The sequence below is a fragment of the Engystomops pustulosus genome, chromosome 4 (genome assembly GCF_040894005.1).
Source record: "Engystomops pustulosus chromosome 4, aEngPut4.maternal, whole genome shotgun sequence".
NCBI classification, from domain to species: domain Eukaryota; kingdom Metazoa; phylum Chordata; class Amphibia; order Anura; family Leptodactylidae; genus Engystomops; species Engystomops pustulosus.
Genome location: NC_092414.1, coordinates 115,926,160 through 115,947,512, shown reverse-complemented (window position 1 = coordinate 115,947,512; position 21,353 = coordinate 115,926,160). Strand labels below are relative to the sequence as shown.

Sequence of the window (21,353 nt, the reverse complement as noted above, 5' to 3'; positions counted from 1 at the left end):
CATAGTCACAACAATATGGTTGCACAGTACAAAATCAGAAATGCATGGGACATTCAGATATCAGGTAACAAGACTGCAGATCAGGGAATATCTCCACACAGGAAGAGTAACTAATAACCTGTCTCAAGTAGGCATTTGCATGGCTAAAGAGCTGACTGAGAAGCAGCCGAGTAATCTGCTTTAACTCTTGTCTACCCCTCAGCCTTGCACTTCCAACAAATGTGACAAAAAGCCTATCTTCAAATCAATATTATATTCTAAATAGGTAACTCTGATCAAGGGTGCCCTATACGAAGTAAATATTTTTGATCTACTGAAGACTTGGAGACAGAAAGAAGGCTTCTGCTTAATAGTTCAACATATTTACAGCACATTATCACTTGAAACTTCATGCTAGGTTACCTTACCCTTCAAGAAATAATTCTTCCAGTTTCTGTACAATATTTCCAATGCATTCTGGAAATTCTTTTAGCTGGTTGTATGATAGATTTAAATGCTTTAAAGTGAGACAAATCACATTTGTATGCACATCTAATGAAGGTCCAATTTCATTTCTTGATAAATCAAGGAATGAGATACTATTCATTTCGAGAACAGAAGCAGGAAAGGTTTTTAAGTTGTTATTGCGCAAATCCAGATAAGTCAAAGATCTTAAAACCTGAAATAAATAAATAATATGCATAAGAAAAACAAAAGTAACAAAAAAACAAATGGTTCCCAAAATAAAAGTATCAGATAAAAATTGGATTTTCTAATTAACTGTAAAGTTACTCAAGTTTTCATGTACAGAATCCTAAATATCTGCTTTCTGGGTAACTTTCCTCATGAAAACAATTCCTTCATGGCTGGAAGTTACTGATGTTCCACACTGTAAGAAACAATGTGCTGTGCTATGGTTAGTCGGTTTCTCTCCCTTTGGGCACTTTGTAGGGTGTCTCATAGAAGAAATAACATTCTGTTTTGTGGCTTCCCTACTTACATCACAGAGAGTTTTAGGAATGGATGTTAAATTATTCTGCTGAAGCTCCAGTTTCTCAAGACGTTCCAAATGATTGGATAGAAGTGATTTCTTATTAATTAAGTCTATGCTTTCTAGATCATTTACTGACAGGTCTAAGGAGCGGATATGTTCTTTTTCACTTAAGGAAGAGGTGCTATCAGTTCGCTTAATGTGCAAGGACAAAAGGGCTTTACCTGAAAGAAAAAACAAAGAGATACCATAATGATTGCATAAATCTACAGGAGTTTAAATTACAACTGTAAAGTATAAATTAATTTGCCTAACTCTGCACTAAGCAATTCTCTAATTTACTCTAATTAGCTATCTCATGTGTTCTGCAGTTAGCAAAGGTTTTACTTTTCCCCCCACCCCAGGCTAATCTCCATTTCCATGCTTCCTGGTAACCATGGGAAACCATTTAGAACAGCTAGAGACCACAGAAAGCTTGTTGTGAGTGTCAGTAGTAGAGGAATGCAAAAAATAGGACCTTGAGTGACATCAAAAGCATGTGACTCTTCACATACTTCAGAACAGCCAATTACAAACATGCTGTCCTGCTCTAGCTTCAGTTTCCTGAGCTGATGTCATAGCCAGAAAGTGCCCACCCACTTCAGGAATAGCTAAAACTGATTTAATAAAAAATAATGTGAAAGGGGTTGTCCAAGACTTCTTAAAAAACAAACTGTGGCCGGGGTGGGGGGCTGCTTAACAAAATAAAATATGTACTTACCTTCCGGCACCCTCCGGGTGTCCCGCGCTGCTGTCACTCTGGTCCATGCGCCATGTAAACAAACATAGCCACGGGAGCAGTGCTGGATTCAGCTTGTGGCTGGACCCAACAACAATCCGTCCTGCATATACAATGCTGTGAATAGGGACGGGTGGGTTTGCCGGCAGGAAGCTAAGTCCAGCACTGCTCCCGCAGCCATGTTTGTTTACATGACGCGTGAACCAGAGCTAAAGCAGCGCGGGAAACCCAGAGGGCGCCAGAAGATAAGTATATCTTTATTTTTTTTAAGCAGACCCCTCCCAGCCACCTTTTGTTTTTTAAGAAGTCTTGGACAACCCCTTTAGGCTCTCTGCAGCTATGCTAAAAATTATTTTTTGTCAGTAACTTCAGTTACGCTTTAATTTCTTTGCTCTCAAAATGTAAGAATGTACTTACATGGATAATCAATCTGAGGAAAATCTTTTCTGCGACACAAATTAGGTTCGTTCCCAAAACCACCCTATTGAACAAAATAATATTAATTCAAAAAAGTATAGAAGAATTGACAGAATATCTATATAATATAGCTTTATAAAAGCTGGTATAATGGTGTCAACTAACTAGTTTTAACTAACCATGGGCATTGTGCCTGTCAGTTTTCACCATTTAAAACCCTAATCCATTCGTCTCTGTGTAGGAGACTGTTAGGATAGACAGATCAATGGATGCCATTGTACTATGAAAGGAACAGAAGCATGGGAAAAGAGGTCAGAAGAAAAATAATACACTTTATTGGAAAACATTTTCATCACACAAAAAGACACAATAAAAACAATGTGAACCCATGTCACCAATATACAAATCCTCAGAGCAGTGTGAAGCACATGATAATGCCCACTGTCCTGGTACTCCAGCCCCCACTCCTGGCCAAACTTAAGTATGTCAAGGTAAACCATAATAAAAGTGGCAGGCTGAAAATATGGGCAACACACTACAAAGATTATATCACATAGTAACATGGAAATCCATGATCAAAATCCCTAGATAAAGAGCCATATAACAGCCATACCACGAAAGGTCAAACAATAAAGCACATGTATACCAGTAAACCAAGGCCCAAAAAGAACAGGGAGCTGGGGATGAACACCCCACGCATATTGCCACCTGGAAGTAGCTTCGTCAGGGGTGAGGTCATGGTGTCATGTGTCCATATATATACTTCTCCTCTCTGCAGCAATATCCGGCATCGATTTACGGTATAAGCCGGGAAGTGACATTGCTTCCCGGCGAATACTGGAAATAGACACCGTATATTGCTGCATAGAGGAGAAGTATATATATGGACACATCACACCGTGGGGCGTTCATCCCCAGCTTCCGGTTCTTTTTGGGCCTTAGTTTACAGGTATACATGTGTTTTATTGTTTGATCTTTTGTGGTATGGCTGTTATATGGGTCTTTATATAGGGATTTTTTTCATGGATTTCCATGTTACTATGTGATAAAATCTTTGTAATGTGTTGCCCATATTTATCAGCCTGCCACTTTTATTATGGTTTACCTTGACATACTTGAGTTTAGCCAGTAAAGGGAGCTGGAGTACCAGGACTTTGGGCATTATCACGTCACACTGCTCTGAGGATTTGTGTGTTGCTGACGTGAGTTCACATTTTTAATAGTTTTTATTGTGTCTGTTTGTGTGATGAAATATTGTTCCAATAAAGTACATTATTTTTTCTGACTTTTCGCAAGCTTCTGTTCCTTTCATTGTACAATATTGTAATTTTTTGGCATGCTATGGTCTCTATACTTGTACATTGGGTAGTGCTGGTCCGTTTCCTCGTTTCAGATCAATGGATGCCAGCAGAGAAAAGACAAAATCAGTCTGGGACAGGGGCTGGAAATGTTTAGACAAAATCCAAGGTTCAAGCTAAAGTCACGGCAGGCAACAAACAAACAGAAAAAGCTAAGCAAAATGGAGAGGGAAAACAGTGCTCCCTAGTGCAAAGGATTATGCTTTGGAGAATATATCATGCATCCAACTAGGGTAGCTTCATCAGGTCTATTCCTGAAGCGCCTATAGTTTGACACGAAAAACATTGCCATTTCTTTCGATTTTTTTAATAAGAATTTTATTGTTATAGGTGTCATTTTCTTAAACCACAAAATGAACTTCATCCAGTGGATACAACTTTCAGATTGAGCTCTGCGCCTGCGCAAATTAACATCTACAAGTTTTTATGGGGTATAATCCAACCAGGATACACATCTTCGGATGACCATAATCTAGATACAGATCATCATCAATTTGTCGATTACCTTTTTTCATAAGATATATGACAGAGATATATTCCTTTATAAATTACTTTTGTGGTGTGGTCAACTTTTGATGGTTTAATTTCTTTTTTCCATTTAGAGACTCTCTCATCATGTAAGTCACCAAGTTATACCTCATACAGCCCCCCAGCCATCACTATATACAGCTCCTCCAGCAATCACTGTATACAGCCCCCAGCCTTTTATCTGAAAAGAGCTAGCTGTTGGTAGTGTAATTGGGATTGCAGTGTAATTTTGGCATTGGACACACTCGTTTAAACCAGTATTATCTTGATTTAACACTAAGCAATAAAGATCATACCAAGGAATTTGTTTGCCTCTGATCCGATGTCAAATGATTCAGCTTAGAGTTTTCCTTGTGAATGTCTAGATTGACAAATGAGTGAGATTTTTTCATAGGATGCATTCCTCCACTGCCTTTAAAGACAAAATAATGGGTAATATTAATTTGGTGCTGCTAATCCCTAGGCATTTTGACAGATTAACAGCATCAATATAACCAGTAACCAGCTGCTAGGCTAGGTTAGACCACTAGCCACCCCACAAACATTATACATTACACCCAAGGAATTGAGAACACTTATAAATAGAAGCTAAGGAACATGAGAAATTGGAGACACCTAAACTGACTTGTCCCATTGCTGCTAGAATTAAGAGCCAGGAATCTGGTAACATCAGTCCCACTCATCCTCTCTTTGTAAGAACTTTGTAAGAAAGATGAATTTCAGATTCCTGTTCCCTTATTCAATAGTATGTGTGCTACCAGAGTATCCTCTGAAGTGATCAGAGTGAATCAGAAATAATAGGGTTACTTCAGATATTATGGCTAAAAAGTATAGGGATACTGGTAGAAACACACTTTAGAATCATTTTATTCTAGGGAATACAGATACACGTTTTACCTTCACTATCCATGTCATCACTGTTGGTGAATACATCATCAAAACCATCATGTGTAAAGGAGTCATCTTTGCCCAACAAATCCTGCACGGAACATGAGTCTCCTGAGGATCTGCAACCATAGTGTTGGCTTTGATATCGAAAAACCATTCTTGCTAAAATTGGTCCCAAGTCTGCAAGTCAAGTGCAAATAAAGTATATTGTTTTATTACATTCAGGGGAGTTGGTAGGGAGGGCTTTTAAAATGTTTGGCCTTTTGAGTAAATTACCGTGTATACTCGTGTATAAGCCGAGGTTTTTCAGCACAAAAAATGTGCTGAAAAATGTCCCCTCGGCTTATACACGAGTCAATACAGGACTAAGTATATACTTATATACTTAAAAATTATTTAAAAAATAATAAACTTATATACTCACCCTCCGGTGGCCCCGACATGCAGCACTGCTCCCCCGATGTCTGCGCGGGTCCTCTTCTGGCTTCCGCACCCGTCTTCTGTCTTTTCTAACTTCACGCTGGGCGCCGCCATGGTTTTCTCCCAGGCGGCGCCTAGTATGATGTCAGCAGCGGCGCATCATATTAGGCGCCGTCCGGGGGAGAACAATGGCGGCGCCCAGCACGAAGTTAGAGAAGACAGAAGACGGGTGCGGAAGCCAGAGGAGGACCCGCGCAGACATCGGGGGAACAGCGCTGCACGTCGGGGCCACCGAAGGGTGAGTATATAAGTTTTTTTTTTTTTTTTAATGCTGGGCTGTGCTGTATACTACTGGGGGCAGTGCTGTATACTACTGGGGACTGGCTGTATACTACTGGGGGGTCTGTGACCAATGCATTTCCCACCCTCGGCTTATACTCGAGTCAATAGGTTTTCCCAGTTTTTGATGGTAAAATTAGGGGTCTCGGCTTATACTCGGGTCGGTTTATACTCGAGTATATACGGTACCTAGAAAGTGTCCTGAAGTTCATCACCATATTTTATGTTGTGTTAGGGTAAATACTAAATATATTATGTAAAATATATTCTTATTGATAATCACTCTTATTATTTATTATTATATTCTAGAAAAATAATTGTTTAACCCCCATCGGTCGGTCGGTCACTAAGGGTCATTAGGCTAGGCTAGACAGGTGGGACCCTGCTTAACAGTCCGGATCAGAACGTCAGGTCCTGCGGTCAATGTAGTGACCGTGAGATCTACATATCTGCAGAGGGAGGGGGCTCCCTCCCTCTCCTTATGGTACACCGTGATGTGATCGCGGGGTGCAGTCTTCAAATCAAAACAGCCGGGGACCTAATGAAAGTTCCTGGGTCTGCCTTCAGCACATGCCTCCTCGAGCAGCAGCCTGTCAGCCTATGCTGATGCATAGACTGACACTTCTAATGCACTGCAATAAATGGTTACTGCAGTGATCACTAGTTCATACGATAGTATTGAAAAACTTCCCAATCTATAAAAATGAAGAAACAGTTATTCCCGGCGGTGAACCCCGTAACGGAAAAATGTGCTCAAATGTACAAATAGACACTTTTTTGCCCTTTCCCAACACATAAAAAATGTAATACAAACTGATCTAAAGATCGCACTGTACCGAAAATGGTAGCAATAAAAACATCAGCCCATCCTGGAAAAAATGACTCCGTACTGCTATGTATGAAAAAGTCAGAATATGGTAAAATCAACAATCTTTTTGGGGTACAAAAAGTTTTAATTTTTGGTAAAATCTATTAACAACTAATAAAACCGATATATATTTGGAATCCCTGTGATCGTACCAAACCAAAGAATATATAAGAGTTGCTATTTGGGGTGCGAAAGACATAAAAACAGAGCCCACAAATGCGGTTTCTTGTCAATTTTACCGCATTTTGAATTGTATTTGCACTTCCCAGTATACGGCACGGAATAATAAATACCGTCACTAGGAAGTACAATTTGTTACACAGAAAACAAGCCCTCACACAGCTCTGTACACGGAAAAATTTAAAAAGTTATTGATTTTTGAAAGTAGGGAACGATAAACAAAAAAGTAAAATGGAAAAAGCCATCAGTGAAAAGGGGTCAAAATTCCCCCTATACCACATGATAAAAAGTTTACAAATTCTTTGAGATAAGGGTTTGTGGTACCTGAGGCCACGTTCACACGTGGCATTTTGGATGCGTTTGGAAATGCAATCCAAAGGCATATTTTGGTAATATTGTGTTTCCAACACGTTAACTGAACGTGAATGAAATGTAATCTTACCTCAACATGAGATCACAGGTGAAGCCTTTGCCTAAGTGTAAACGTGTCTCCAGGGGCTCTACAAACATGTCATGGCACCTGAAAACTCATCCTGCCCTGCAAAAGCTTAATGGCTCCTTCCCTTCTGCACTTCGCCATGTGCCCTGACAGTGGGTTACATCCACATATGGGGTGCCCTCTTACTCGGAAAAAAACTGCACAATAGATTTTTGGATGCATTTTCTACTTTTATTCAGTTAATGCGAGTAAATTTTGCAGCAAAATAAATGTACTAATAATAAATATTAATGAATTCCAAATCGACCTCCATTTTGTTTGGATTTCTGCAACATACATAAAGGGCTAACAGGTTTCCTACCTGCTATTTTGAATAGTTTGAGGGGGTGATTTATATTAACAGAACTTACAAAATGAAATGGTCCCTAAAATTATTTATTCTAAAATTTTCTTAAAAATTTGAAAGAATGCTATTTGATTTCTGATATTTCTAGTGTTGTAATAAAACAAAAGAACGCCAACACAAAACTGAGATATGGTAAAAGTTAGCTAGTAACTAAAAGAAAGAAAATACAGGCAAGAAACATACCTTTGCTTCCTTCATGATCTATTGGAGGATTTTTAAGTAAATTCTGTTTTTCTGAAAAAAGTGGATTAAGCCATGATGGTTGTATTTTTCCCAAATGAAAGCCTCCCAGGCAAATGCTATTATTTGCTGCATCTAAGCCAAGTTTTTTTAAGAGTAAGCTGATGATCTCATTATTTCCATTCTTAATGCTCACTCCAAGGGCTTTCCGGGAATCCTGTTCATGAACTCCATGATTTAACAATAGCTCCACCAGCTTAGTGTTGGTTCCCTTCTCACAAACCTTTTCAAAGATAAATTTAAGTGAGGTGTAAAAAAAAATTACATTTTAAAATCACTATTAAATGCTTACAGGAAATAATAAGAACCTGATCGATTGCAAGTTATTTCCTATCCACAAGATAGGGTTTTAACAATGTGATTTGCAAGGCTCCAACTGCTGGGGGCCCCCCTGATCCCAAGAATAGGGGCCATTTGCTCACTTATGGGTAGAGCAGCAGGACATATGCTCATTCAATTCTATGGGAGCGGTTGGAGATTGCATAGCAGTCTGCCATCTCTGCGCTCCCATTCACTGTGAAGCGGTGCTTTGTAATTTCTCATACTCCCATAGAACTGAATTAGTGAGAACAGTGCCCCTGTTCTTCAGATTGTTGGGGCTCCAGTTCTTGTCATTACACACTTTATCAGGTTCCTTTATCTCTGAGCTATCAGTGGTCCCTGGAACACAAGTCTTATTTATACAAACTGCTTGAATAAGAAAGAAAAGCAGGTTAAAATAGGACACAGGAACATTTTTTTTCTTTCATAAAGTTCTAATTTTTTCTTTTATCATTTGCACTTTATACTTCATACTTTAATGTAATCTTTAATCAGAGTCTGAAACCAGAAATCAGATGCTTGAAATGTGAGCAGAATTTTCTGCTTAAATGATTATTTTACAATAGCCTGCTTAAAGGGGTTGTCCAAAAATTTGATATGGTTTGTGTAAGGAAAAGTTATACAATTTTCCAATATACTTTCTGTATCAATTCCTCCTGTTTGCTGTCATTCTATAGAAAGCTTCTATGCTTACTTCTAGTGGAAAGAAATCTGTCCATGGTCAGGTGATGGACATGCATCAAAGAGATTAATCAGAGCTGTGTGATAATAATGGCTTGCACACGTGCATGTCCAGCACCTGACCATAGACTGAGTTCTATCCAGCAGAAATAATCATAGAAGCTTTCTATAGCAGGACAGCAACCAAAGATCTAGAAAATTGAGGAACTGCTAGTGTATTGGAAAAATTAATAGCTTTTCCTTACACAAACCATATCTGCAGTATATATTACTGTAACTTTGTTCCTTTGCTCCCATGTTTAGAGTATTTGATGACTCAGCAGTGTATATACGCCAGGAAAATAAGTAATCCAGCTTTTGGAATTATAATTTAAGGAAATCTTCCATGGGCAAACTACTTTTTCAAGTAGTTCCCAATGCAGATTTCCCATGGCTGCATCCCGTTTTTGCCCAATGCAGAGATGCAGCTGCTGCTAAAATAAACTTTATTCTATCTTCCTACTGCCAAGGTGCTGGGGAATGGTTTGCTCTCCCCTCCTTTCGCCTCCATAGAGGTACGAGGCAGAAGTGTCCCCTTTAACCGCTCCTGTTCGCAATTTCAATGCAAAGCCATCTGGATTTGCCTCCTGCCGTTCTTCAGGGGGTATGTGTGGGAACACCGGAGAATAGAATTAGCCTTTATGCCGATGATGCAGTGTTATACATGGCCAACCACATGCTGCTACTCTTCCTAGGGCCATCTCAATTATAAATAAGTTTGGCCTCCTCATTAATTGGGATAAGTCTTTTCTTATGCCACGTCCAAGGGAGGGCTATGGGTGGGGCTCTTAGTTCTGTGGCCTACAAATAGTGGAAGGATTTCAATACCTGGGAGTACATATTGTACAGGACATTTCTTGCTCCTCTTCCCTCAATATTGCCCCTTTAGTGACTTATCTCAAAGATAAGGTAAATACTTGGAAGCCTCACAAAATTAAGTCAAATTGACTAAAAAATTTTTAATGTTATGGCATTTGGAAGGTGGCAATGCAAAAGGTTTTCCTTTTTTTTTCTTTTTAAATTTGGTATCGCTGTATGCATTTATTATGTTATTTAGGTTCAACAATGAAGGCAGAAATGTTTTATTACAAAAACAAACAATGTCAGATTTGTGTTCTTTTTTAATTATGCTGCACAGATAGGGATAATAAAAGTTCACCAGAAGGATACATGAAAGCCAAAATGCTATTCTGCTATTAAAAACTACATTTTGTCCCAATAAAACCCCTTATTGCTACAGAAAAATAAACATTTTGTTAATAAGATGAATGGGAGGAACAAGGAGAAGATAGGAGATGATGATGAGAGGACAAAACTAAAGTGTACCTGAACAATTAAAGATGTATGCTTGGTTTTCTTATTAACATCTGCGCCGAGCAACAGCAAAGCTTCCACTATAACCATTTGATTTCCTGCACACGCCTTCGCCAGCAATTTGTTTTTTAAATCATCTTCCAAGGTCATTTCAGCAAAACAACGATAACATAATACCTGCAACTAGAACATAGACAGCCATATTAAGACAGTTTCAGTAGAAAGAAATTCCCAATGATCCCTTGAATAAACAGAGTTGTGGGATGGGCATGTGCCATACGGTATATAGAAGTCGATTACAGCTATCTCTGGCATGGAGAATGAGTGGTGCACCCTTCACAAAAAAAGGGACTGGGCTGCACATCATTTTGAAGACAGAGGGTCACATGATTGGTTTTATCCACATCAGTTCTCATATGAATGCATTTCACAGAAAGAAAAAGTTGCACACATAAACATAAATCATCTAACAAAAACTAGGACAATCTTTAAGGGTCAAGTTAAATACATAGATCTAATCTAGAATTACCTTCTCGTGCCGTTTGTTTGCTAAGCACATTGATATTTGGTAAAAAAGGACAGTGTCAAAATCTTGCAATTCTAAAAGCTTCGCAAATGTGTGTGACAACTTCATCAGTGTTAATGCAGTCCGAAATCCCTGAAAAGGTAAAAAAAATTGCCACTGTAATTTCGTTTTTAACTTGTTTATTGAACAAGAAAATAAGGTACATACAGGTGTCACAAAGCATGTAAAGTACATACAAATTACATTACATGTGCCGTATACAGAAAAAACTTTGTACACACAAAAGCCGTGCACTAGAGAAAGAAAATTCAACCTAGCACATACACAAAAGTTCATCTCCTTTTCCCAAGGCCTCGCAACATATCAAGTATAGTGGGCTAGATCCAGTATTTTTAACAAAACGCAGTTTACCTAACGGCATCAAGCGAGAATGACAAAGCCAAAGCAAAGCGAGTCAAGGCGGAGTCGAACCACCTACCCCAAACCTTTCTCAGGGTGATGTCTATGAAGGAAGATCACCCTTTCATATGAAACAACACCATTAACTAGGGACTTCCATTGAGAGCACCTAGGGCAGTGATGGCAAACCTTTCAGAGACCGAGTGCCCAAACTTCAACACAGACCCGCTTATTTATCGCAAAGTGCCAACACAGAAATTTAATGTGTGATTTATACTCCCTTCTCTGTCACAGTTTTCATTGATACCAGCACCTGAGGACACCAATAAAGCAGAAAATAGTCCCAGGTACAGCTGTCACTTTAAAATACCTCTTTGCACAGCAAGTCCTGGGCTGTCTGGGACTGCAGTAAGATACCTGGAGTCCTCTCTGGTGATGGCCTGGGTGCCCACAGAGAGGGATCTGAGTGCCACCTCTGCCACCAGTGCCATAGGTTAGCCATCACTGACCTAGGGGGTCGTGGGTCCATCCACCTAAGTGCCACCGCCATACCGGCCATAAACAGCACCTCATGGAGAAAAATCCTTGTGTGATGTGTTCAAAGTTCCTCATTCAAATATCCAAATAAACAGACTTCGGGTGAGAAATCATCCGGGGACTCCAATATATCAGAAAATGGGGCAGATTTACTTACCCGGTCCATTCGCAATCCAGCGGCGCGTTCTCTGTGGTGGATTCGGGTCTGGCCGGGATTCATTAAGGTAGTTCCTCCGACGTCCACCAGGTGGCGCTGCTGCGCTGAAGAGCATCGGAACGCACTCAAGTTCACCGGCCTATTCCTAGTGAAGGCAAGTGCAAGCTCCGCAACATTTATTTATTTTTTTTAAATGCGGCGGTTTTTTCCGAATCCGTCGGGTTTCCGTTCGTCCACGCCCCCGATTTCCGTCGAGTGCATGCCAGCGCCAATGCGCCACAATCCGATCACGTGCGGCAAAATCTCTGGGCAATTCAGGGAGAATCGGCGCAAATTGGAAATATTCGGGTAACACGTTGGGAAAACGCGAATCGGCCCTTAGTAAATGACCCCCAATGTGTCAATCACCTCTTTCCAAAACATTTGGAGATGTGGGCAGGCTGCTACTGCTTGATTCAGGACCGTACAATCCCCTATCCCAGAGATACCCTATCAAGGTATCTCAGCTTATACTTAGGTTGGTTTATATTCGAGTATATACAGTAAGTTAAATAACCAGTAAGAAAAATTCAAGTAATACAGGATTGTAGGGTACACTTCGCTATTTTAAAACCAAATTATATTAAAAGGTATGGCAGATATGCTGCAAATAGTGAGATATAAAACTTACCTCCTCTTGTATCCTGGCAACATCATTATACCGTTGTAATGTGGACACCAAATGAGTTGATAATAGGTGCATTGTTTCAATGCATAGGTTCTTTCTTGTTATTAGAAAGGACAAGAGAGAGATGCCAAAGTATTGAATTTCTAAATAAAAATAACCAGAAAGGCTTATATTATTTTTTGTATCACACAATAGAAGTACATAGAAGAGTTTAGATGATAGACTTGAGGGTCAAACCTGATAGGGGATGTCCACTTTCAGCAAATAATTCATACTGCTTGTGTATTGAAAAGTTATACCATTTTTCAATATACTTTCTGGAACCCACACGGTTTTCTAGATTTCTGCTTGCTGACATTCAATAAGAATGTTCATTGTTTACTTCCTGTGGTTAAAACCGGTCCATGGACATGTGATGTCTCACAGGTGCACAGCTCACTATTATCACAGACAGTAATAAAAGCTGTGTGTTATAACGACCTGTGCTCCTGTGTGACATTATATGGCCTATAAAAACTATAAATTGATACAGAAGGTATATTGGAAAATGACATCAATTCTTTGCTAAAAGTGGACAACCTCTTTAACCCCTTAAGGACCAGGCCCTTTTTCGTTTTTGCGTCTTTATTTTTCACACCCCACCTTCAAAAATCTATAACTTTTTTATTTTTCCATGTAGAGAGCTGTGTGATGGCTTGTTTTCTGCGTAACAAATTGCACTTCATAGTGATGGCATTTAATTGTCTATGCCATATACTGGGAAGCTGGAAAAAAATTCTGAATGCAGTGAAAATGGTGAAAAAACGCATTTGCGCCGTTTTCTTGCGGGCGTAGATGTTACGTCTTTCACTGTGCGCTCCAAATGACATGTCTAATTTATTCATTGGGTCAATACGATCACATGGATACCAAATTTGTATAGGTTGTATAATGTTTTCATACATTTACAAAAATTAAAACCTCCTGTACAAAAAAAAAATTCTTCATTTTGCCGTCTTCTTGCGCTAATAACTTTTTCATACTTTGGTGTATGGAGCTGTGGGTGGTGTCATTTTTTGCGACTTTTGATGACGTTTTTAATGCTTTTATTTTTAGAATTGTACGACCTTTTGATCACTTTTTATTTATTTTTTTATATTTTTCAAAATGGCAAAAAAATGTCATTTGCGACTTTGGGCACTATTTTCCGTTACGGGGTTAAACGCAGTAAAAAAACATTCTTATATTTTGATAGATCGGGCATTTTCGGACACGCTGATACCTAATGTGTTTATGATTTTTACTGTTTATTTATATTTATATCAGTTCTAGGGAAAGGGGGGTGATTTGAATTTTTAGGTTTTTTTAATATCATTTTTTATTTTTAATTTTTTTTATAAAATTTTTTTTACTATTTTTCAGACTCCCTAGGGTACTTTAACCCTAGGTTGTCTGATTGATCCTACCATATACTGCCATACTACAGTATGGCAGTATATAGGGATTTTGCACACCATCTATTACAATGTGCAGATCGCACATTGTAATAGATGGCCTAAAACATGATAGCCTCGGATCACTGTGTGATCCGAGGCTGTCATGGCAACGGATCGCCGCTCCCCGATGACGTCACGGGGAGCGGCGATCGGAGCCAAGATGGCGGCGCCCACGCGCCGCCGGCTCGTTAATGCCGCCGGCAGCTTTGCCGGCGGCAATGAAAGGGTTAACACCCGCGATCGGTACAAGCACCGATCGCGGGTGTTAGCGACGGGTGCTTGCTTCATTGTGAAGCAAGCACCCGGCGTGTATGAAGAGGGCTCAGCCCGTGAACCCTCTTCATACTACCCCATGCGCAATAAAACGTACAGGTACGTCTTATTGCGCTATGGGGTTAATCGGCAAAAAGGTAAGTATAGAAGTCAGGCAACTGTCTCTAATACCCAGTCTACACGCATTTAATTATATGGCGAAATACAAGACACAAAGGATTAAGAAACTGGAGACTATACATATATAGACAGAAGCAGCATAAAGTACTGTAGATTTTGCATTTAGATGCAGTATGGCCCAAAAAAGGGTAAATGTTTTTTTGTTTGCGTCTGTAGTAACAAGGATTTGTAAAATGGTCACATGGCTTTCTACAGGTATTTTACCGAGAAAACACTTCACTCTTGGCATGCCATGATTAAGAATGCCTAGAGTTTTCGAAATGCATTGGCTGGACTACACCGCACTTACTGGAATTATAAAGTCAAGATCATGCTTTAAACCTGTAATGTGCAGTTTGCGCCAGATTATCAAATTGTGGTGCATGCTGATTATAATAATATTATAATAATATAATAATAACAACCCAATTTCCACTACAATACTAGTTTAGTAAAAAAATTAACATCATGCATCACCTTCATTTCCAGGATACATCTGGATGCTATGCAGAATAGTATCAAAAGCTCCCTGTTCCGATAGCAACTCTAAGGACCCTGAACATTCTGACAGTGTGTTCACTAATTTAAGGCCACATTCTTGTATACTGGGATTGGAAATGAACTGCAAAAAAGATAAAATACAGGAAAGTTATTTATGTTTTGAATTAATTTTAACTTATACACTAGAGCTACATGGGCAAAACCGACTGAAAAACGGACGTTAAAGGAAATTAACCACTGAATAAACAACAAAAAAAACCCTCATCTTGATCCCGGCGCTGTACAGCGCTAGTCTTCACACGCCAGGATCACCTTGAAAAGAAAGCTATAATTATCAGGCCGAAGCGAGGGAACATGTTTGGCGCTCTGGGCTGCTAATAATGCTCATCCCCACACCTCCCTTTCCCATGCTGGGTGATGTCACTTGAGAGACATTAAAGGGGTATTCTCGTCTGGGCATTCACATTCTGTTTCTGCCATACATAAACATTTTTTCAATTAGATGTTATTTTACAAAAATTTACCTGTATGAAGATAATTTCTCAAAAATGTAGTCATATGGTCCCTTAGAAACAAGACTGACTCCTTGGATACGGCCACCTGTGCTGGAGGGATTGCACAAAGAAACAAAAGGTTTTTGAATATGAAATGTCCGGGAGTTACTGCAGGTCCCACAGCCGTCCTGTGGTAATGATTGCTGAAGCCAGGAGGTCAGGCAGAGCTCAATAGCGCATGTCTGGCCATTGCTGGCAAAATGTGAGGTGGTCATATCCGAGGAAGCTATCTCGTTTCTAAGGGTCAAATTGACTACATTTATGAGAAATTATCTTCACACAGGAACATTTTTTTTAAATAACATCCAATTGAAGAAATGTTTACAATTCATTTAATTCATTTCATATATGTAAATGCCCAGATGGGAATACCCCTTTAATTCACTCCATGCTGCTAATTGTAGCTTTTTTTAGGTGATCCTGGCGTGTCAAGACTAGCGACGGACAGCTCCAGGTTCAAGATGAAGAGCAGTGCAGGTGAGCAGTTTTAGGGTTCTTTTTGTTTTTTGAGTGGTTGATTTCCTTCAATGTTTATTTTTTAATGGCCAATTTTTTTTTATTCAGGCACCCCAAGGCGTCCTAACAACAAATAACATACAACATCAAAAGTAATAAAAAATCTAAAATAACTAATAAAAAACTGATACAAAAAGTGTTTATCATGATTATACATATATGTACACTTTGCATTTTTTAGATGTCAAAATAAATAAGTAAGGGTACAGAGGTTGTCAAAACCATCAATTTGTTGCAAACCGCTCACATTGAGGACCTATCCTCTACATGGGCAAACCCCCCATTGTAGTATACAGCCAGCAGATGTAATATGATCTAACAGAAGGCTCAGCATTGACCAAACAGCAAAAAGAACAGTTCCTAAATTAATGCTGTATAATTTTTGGTACTCAATGATTGTATTGGATTTATTGAATTTACTGAATTATAGCCGCATTTAGCAGTTAATAAAACAAGTTTCAATGCCCATACCTTATTAAGGGCTTGCAAGATGAACTTGTGAATTCCTTCAAATAAGTACTGGTTTCTGATCACTTTGCGTGGAAGATTTAGGAATGAATTCTCTTCAGCTTTCACAGCATCATTTTGCAGATCACATGTAGGGTCTGAAAATCAAAATATGATAAGATGACGTGAAGATTTGAAAAATATCCATTTTTTCTACACAAATTCTTGTTAAGGTTGTTAACAGCACAACAGTGATTTCTTACAAACACTGAAATTTGTTGCAGTTTTACAATTATAAAATGCATAATAATTTCACATTGCAGTCTTCTACTTCCAGTAACATCCTCTATATAGCTTTCAGTAACTGGGGACAGCTGGCAACAGATTATGACAGTAGGGTCTTGGTATTCGGTCCCCACCATTCTGATACCAATAGCATATTCTGAAAATACAGCACAGTATGCAAATTTCCGTAGGGGACTGGATTCGGAGCTGCCATGTAAGGAACAGTGGTAGCGAGCTCCCACAAACGAGTTCCCTCAGACCTGCTACATACCGCTCATAGCAGATAATTTGGGTCTGAATACCCCCAGCGAACATCCCTGTTCCTGGCACATAAAATGGTACATGAAGTACTAACAAGCAGGGCGCACCAGCGGGAGAGATTTAACTTGAGGAGACAGGAGAGAGCAGGATGGCAGTGGTACCAGAGTCCTTTTCTGAGTGTGCTGCACCGGAGCAGAGTGGCTCAGAGGTGACGGAGAATACACCAGCCCCTTCTATTTTGGCTAAACTGGACTTGTTTAATATTGATTTTCAGGAGCTGGCAGTGGCAAAGCATTTAGGGGTTAGGTTCCCCAAATAACGTATAGCAGTACACTTGAAACGCATACACCCTGATATTGTTCTGCTTTAGGAGTTGCACCTCCAGACAGATGTTTAGAGAGGATGAAAAGCCTGTGGGTGGGTGAGGTATTTGGATCGGCAGTGGGAAATGCTAGTGCAGAATTGTTAACCCTGGTGCATAACAGTTCTCCAATACAGGTAATATCCAATGACACAGAAACAGGGCAGAATATCTAAGTTGGCCTTTTCATATCTAGGAGAAATGTGGGATCTGTATAATGTTTATGGCCCAAATTGTAACTCTTAGCCTTTCTTTACACTGCTGGAATTTGATGTCCTTAGATCCCCATCAACTTGATCTTAGGAAGAGATTGAAATTTGGTCAATGATGTAAATGAGGATAAATGTACATCACAACCTCGATCTTAAGCTTGTAGGCCTGGAGACTGAGCTTTGTTTTCTTTCCTGGAGCAACTAATTTAAAAGATTCCTGGTAATTGTTTCATCTGGAAGACAGACAATTCTCACATTTTCCTATGCATGTGGAAAATGGATTAGGATTAATTATATCCTCTCCTATAGGGAGGCGAGGAGCATGATGCTCAGGCAGGAAGTGCCTGTGTCTGAGCTGGTGTTTTAATGTAAAGGGCAGGAGGCAGAAAGCACAGCAGTGTGCAGACTAGAGATGCTATTCAAGTAAAGAATCCGACCATGGTCAGAAGATTTACGGTCAGGATTTAGAGAAAGGACTGGCGACACCCTGAAACTTGGTAGAATTACTACATACAAAATGATCTGTAAAATGGGCTATTAAATCCCCCATACTGCTGGGAGATACTGTCACAGCTTGGAAACAGATAAGAAAGTTATATGGCCTTCTGTTCAAGTCAAAGTGCATGCCATTAGTTGGTAACCATTAATCATTGTGGCATATTTTAGGAACTTTGGGGATAGATTGGAGGGAAAAGCACGGTTTAATGGCTCAAAATGCCTTTAAAAATAGTTAGCATTATTCCAAATTCTATCCTTTTGTAAAAAAAAAAAAGTGTAATTGATATTAGGAAGCAGTTATTTGATCAGGTTTTTGAGGACATTATTTCAATTGCATCAGAAACCAGGTCCCAGATCTCTCCAAAATGTCATGGGGATGGTCAATGAATGGACAGATTATTATAAATGAAAAATGCCGGGAAACATATTTCAAGTTGTTGTACTGGGCGATTTATGGGTTAAATATACCATTGTCTAGATTGCAGCATGGAATCTAGGCTTGTCCAAACATCCAACATCCCTCAGGGAATATTATTCCCAAAAGTAGTCTTATTGGTGGCAAAGAGATGCATCCTATCAAACTGGTTACAAACGTCGCCCCCGCTCTATAAGAATTAATAGGCCAGTTAAAAGCTCTAATGAATACAGATAGATTAGACACTGCAAGACAAAAGAAAAGTGCAGAAAAAGCAACTGGAAAATATTTATTGAGGCTTATCGAAGTTTGTTTATATATCTTTACTTGATGTTCAGCTAATTTAGACATTTGGGGGAGGGGGATTTTGAGTTTTTCATTCAATCTAGTCCAAATTCGGATTGGCACCTTTCTTTCAGTGGAATGGCCCACTTAAATAAATATATATGTATATAATGTCCCTCTGTCATATTCCATTCCCCTGGGAAAGAACACAGCTGCTTTCTTACTCAGGATGTGGTGAGGGCAATCTCACATATCTGTATCCTTGGACAACAGGATGTCCACTCCCTTTTACTATGGGAATATCACTCAAACTCTCCAGGGACGGTTATTTAGAGACACTTCACACCTCTATGCCAGGATGGGAATGCAGGATCTCTGTTATTCCTACCTGAGGGGGGCTGGATGGGTGACTAAATACACACCCTGTATTGGAAATACAGGATAGGAAGGGTTCTACATCTGTTGTCCACCATCTTGGGGGAAGGGACAGAGGAGAGACTTATAAGGGGATGATAGTGGAGGATAGGGGAAGAAATCTTCCATGGAGACCAGCTAGGAAAGGAAGAAGAAATGTTCCCTGAATACCAGCTAGGAGGGAGAAGGAATCTGCCCTGATTACCAACGAGGAAGGAGAAGGAGTTAGGAGGATCACCCCGCAGACTATATCACCTTCCCGGACTGGGCTGAGTACCTGTATTCTGTACCCCGGCTCCCCTGTTCTCTATCTCTGTACCCCGGCTCCCCTGTTCTTTATCTCTGTACCCCGGCTCCCCTGTTCTCTATCTCTGTACCCCGGCTCCCCTGTTTACCTATCCATCTATTAACCTACCTCTATACCCCTGCTTTCCTGTTAATCTCCCTGTCCCCCTTCGTTCTCTGTAATAATAGGGATAGTTAGGTGTAAAGATCATTCTATGTGTGTGCGAGTTGTTTATATGCATTGTTGTGGGTTGGATTCTGTGGGTTTGTGGGTATTGTGATTAACATTGTATACTTCTAGTGTGTTAATAAATATTATTGGTATTAACCCTGAGTGTGGTAAATTATAGTGTACAACACAGAGACTAGAAACAGAAGATATAGAACATAGTAAACGGTACAACGAGGAAGGAAGTGATATTAATCGTTATATTGCATAACAATTTATAGAACTACCGGAATCCTATTACAATCGCTTTATTGTATCATAAATTCTGTGTATTGTGAAATTTTATATAATCAATACAAAAGGTTTTTAAAAAAAACTGACAAAGGAATCGGGAAACCCTTGTAGGTGCTTATTTGAGGCATTTGTGAGAATAGTGAATATACTGAAAACAATGCAACATGATAAATCTAGCTAGATGCATATAATCACTTACCATCACACAAAATCTGCACCATTACACGCAAAGCTTCCAGCTGGACCCCAGGTACCTTTCTGTGCTTCTTCATGGCATTTAACAAACTTGTCATGGTCACAGTCAATAAATCCAAATTAAAAGAGCTAAAAAGGGATAAAACAAGAATGTATTTGCTGATTAACTGATTTGCATAAATATGACACTATACAGTATAAGGAAATAAGAACAATTACTGATGAAAACAGCCTCGGTACAGTTAAAGATACTAAAATGTAGCAATAAAAGATATACTTGTGAGGTCTGTCCATACACTGAATAGTGTGTAATATGGTCAAAACCAAAACAACCACTGCCCTGCTAAAGAAACTTTCAGGGTTCCGGACTAGCCAAGCAGGCTTCAAAACAGAAACCCTACTGAGCATCTACGGGCCATCACCAAACAGTATGTGAAGAAGTGCAAGGTTTCTAACCTCTACCAGTTCCATGATGAAGTGGAATTGACAGATTGACAGCTCTTAGTGAACTCCATGCCCAAGGCAATGCAATCGGAGCTTCACTTGTTCAGGTTTAAATAGTAAATACTCAATATATAAACAGACTAAAAATGTTAAAACATTAAAATAAACTAAAAAATAAATATATACACACACAAACACAAAAACCCCCCACAAATTTGGTATTGCTGCGTATGTAACAATCTGCATAATAAATTGTTATTGACCCGCATGATAAACAGCGTAAAAATAAATAAATAATAATAATAAAATTAATTATTTCCATTTCCTAAACCAACAAAGAAATTATTAAACTAATTTGAAGTAAAGGCTTTCCCCTACTTAAGAACACCTGACTTACTGACTATCCCTTTTACTCTACTTTAGCCCTAGGCTACAATGATCAGCTGTAACAGTTATCAAAGGTGTCTGCAATTAAGCTTTATTGTTACTCCTCATTCTTATAACAGTCCAACATTTTTAAAATCCAGTTGTCACAGAGACCAAAAAAAAATTGGCTGGGGTTACAATTATAAGATATACAGTTCTGACTTACATACAAATTCAACTTAAGAACAAACCTGCCTGTGCAATATGTCACAAGAAAACAAATTTCAAAATTCCTTGGATATGTTCCAAAGTGTTCCATAGCTATAGGCAAATTTGAAAAATGGAGCTGTGTCCTTGAGGCCAAAATAGGCTGTCCTGAAAGGGTTAAAGGGGTTTGCCCATGAAAGGAAGATCTCAAATTTGAATCTCCTAGTGATGTTTACACAAAGCTAATGTTTAAAGAGAACCCGTC

General features: G+C 39.2%; 1 protein-coding gene across 5 annotated transcripts in view; it reads right to left on the bottom strand.

The window, feature by feature from the left end:
- Nucleotides 1-21,353, bottom strand: part of LRRK2 (leucine rich repeat kinase 2) — a 129,531-nt gene that overhangs the window by 65,020 nt on the left and 43,158 nt on the right. For all 5 annotated transcript variants that reach the window (XM_072147129.1, XM_072147130.1, XM_072147127.1 and 2 more), the window contains exons 14-25: nucleotides 20,076-20,200; nucleotides 16,422-16,555; nucleotides 14,857-15,001; nucleotides 12,476-12,615; nucleotides 10,716-10,844; nucleotides 10,199-10,369; nucleotides 7,775-8,054; nucleotides 4,949-5,119; nucleotides 4,348-4,463; nucleotides 2,166-2,229; nucleotides 980-1,194; nucleotides 408-658 (exon numbers count right to left, since the gene is read on the bottom strand). In XM_072147129.1, coding sequence (XP_072003230.1) covers nucleotides 408-658; nucleotides 980-1,194; nucleotides 2,166-2,229; nucleotides 4,348-4,463; nucleotides 4,949-5,119; nucleotides 7,775-8,054; nucleotides 10,199-10,369; nucleotides 10,716-10,844; nucleotides 12,476-12,615; nucleotides 14,857-15,001; nucleotides 16,422-16,555; nucleotides 20,076-20,200 — 1,941 coding nt within the window. The remainder of the gene's footprint in view (nucleotides 1-407; nucleotides 659-979; nucleotides 1,195-2,165; nucleotides 2,230-4,347; nucleotides 4,464-4,948; nucleotides 5,120-7,774; nucleotides 8,055-10,198; nucleotides 10,370-10,715; nucleotides 10,845-12,475; nucleotides 12,616-14,856; nucleotides 15,002-16,421; nucleotides 16,556-20,075; nucleotides 20,201-21,353) is intronic.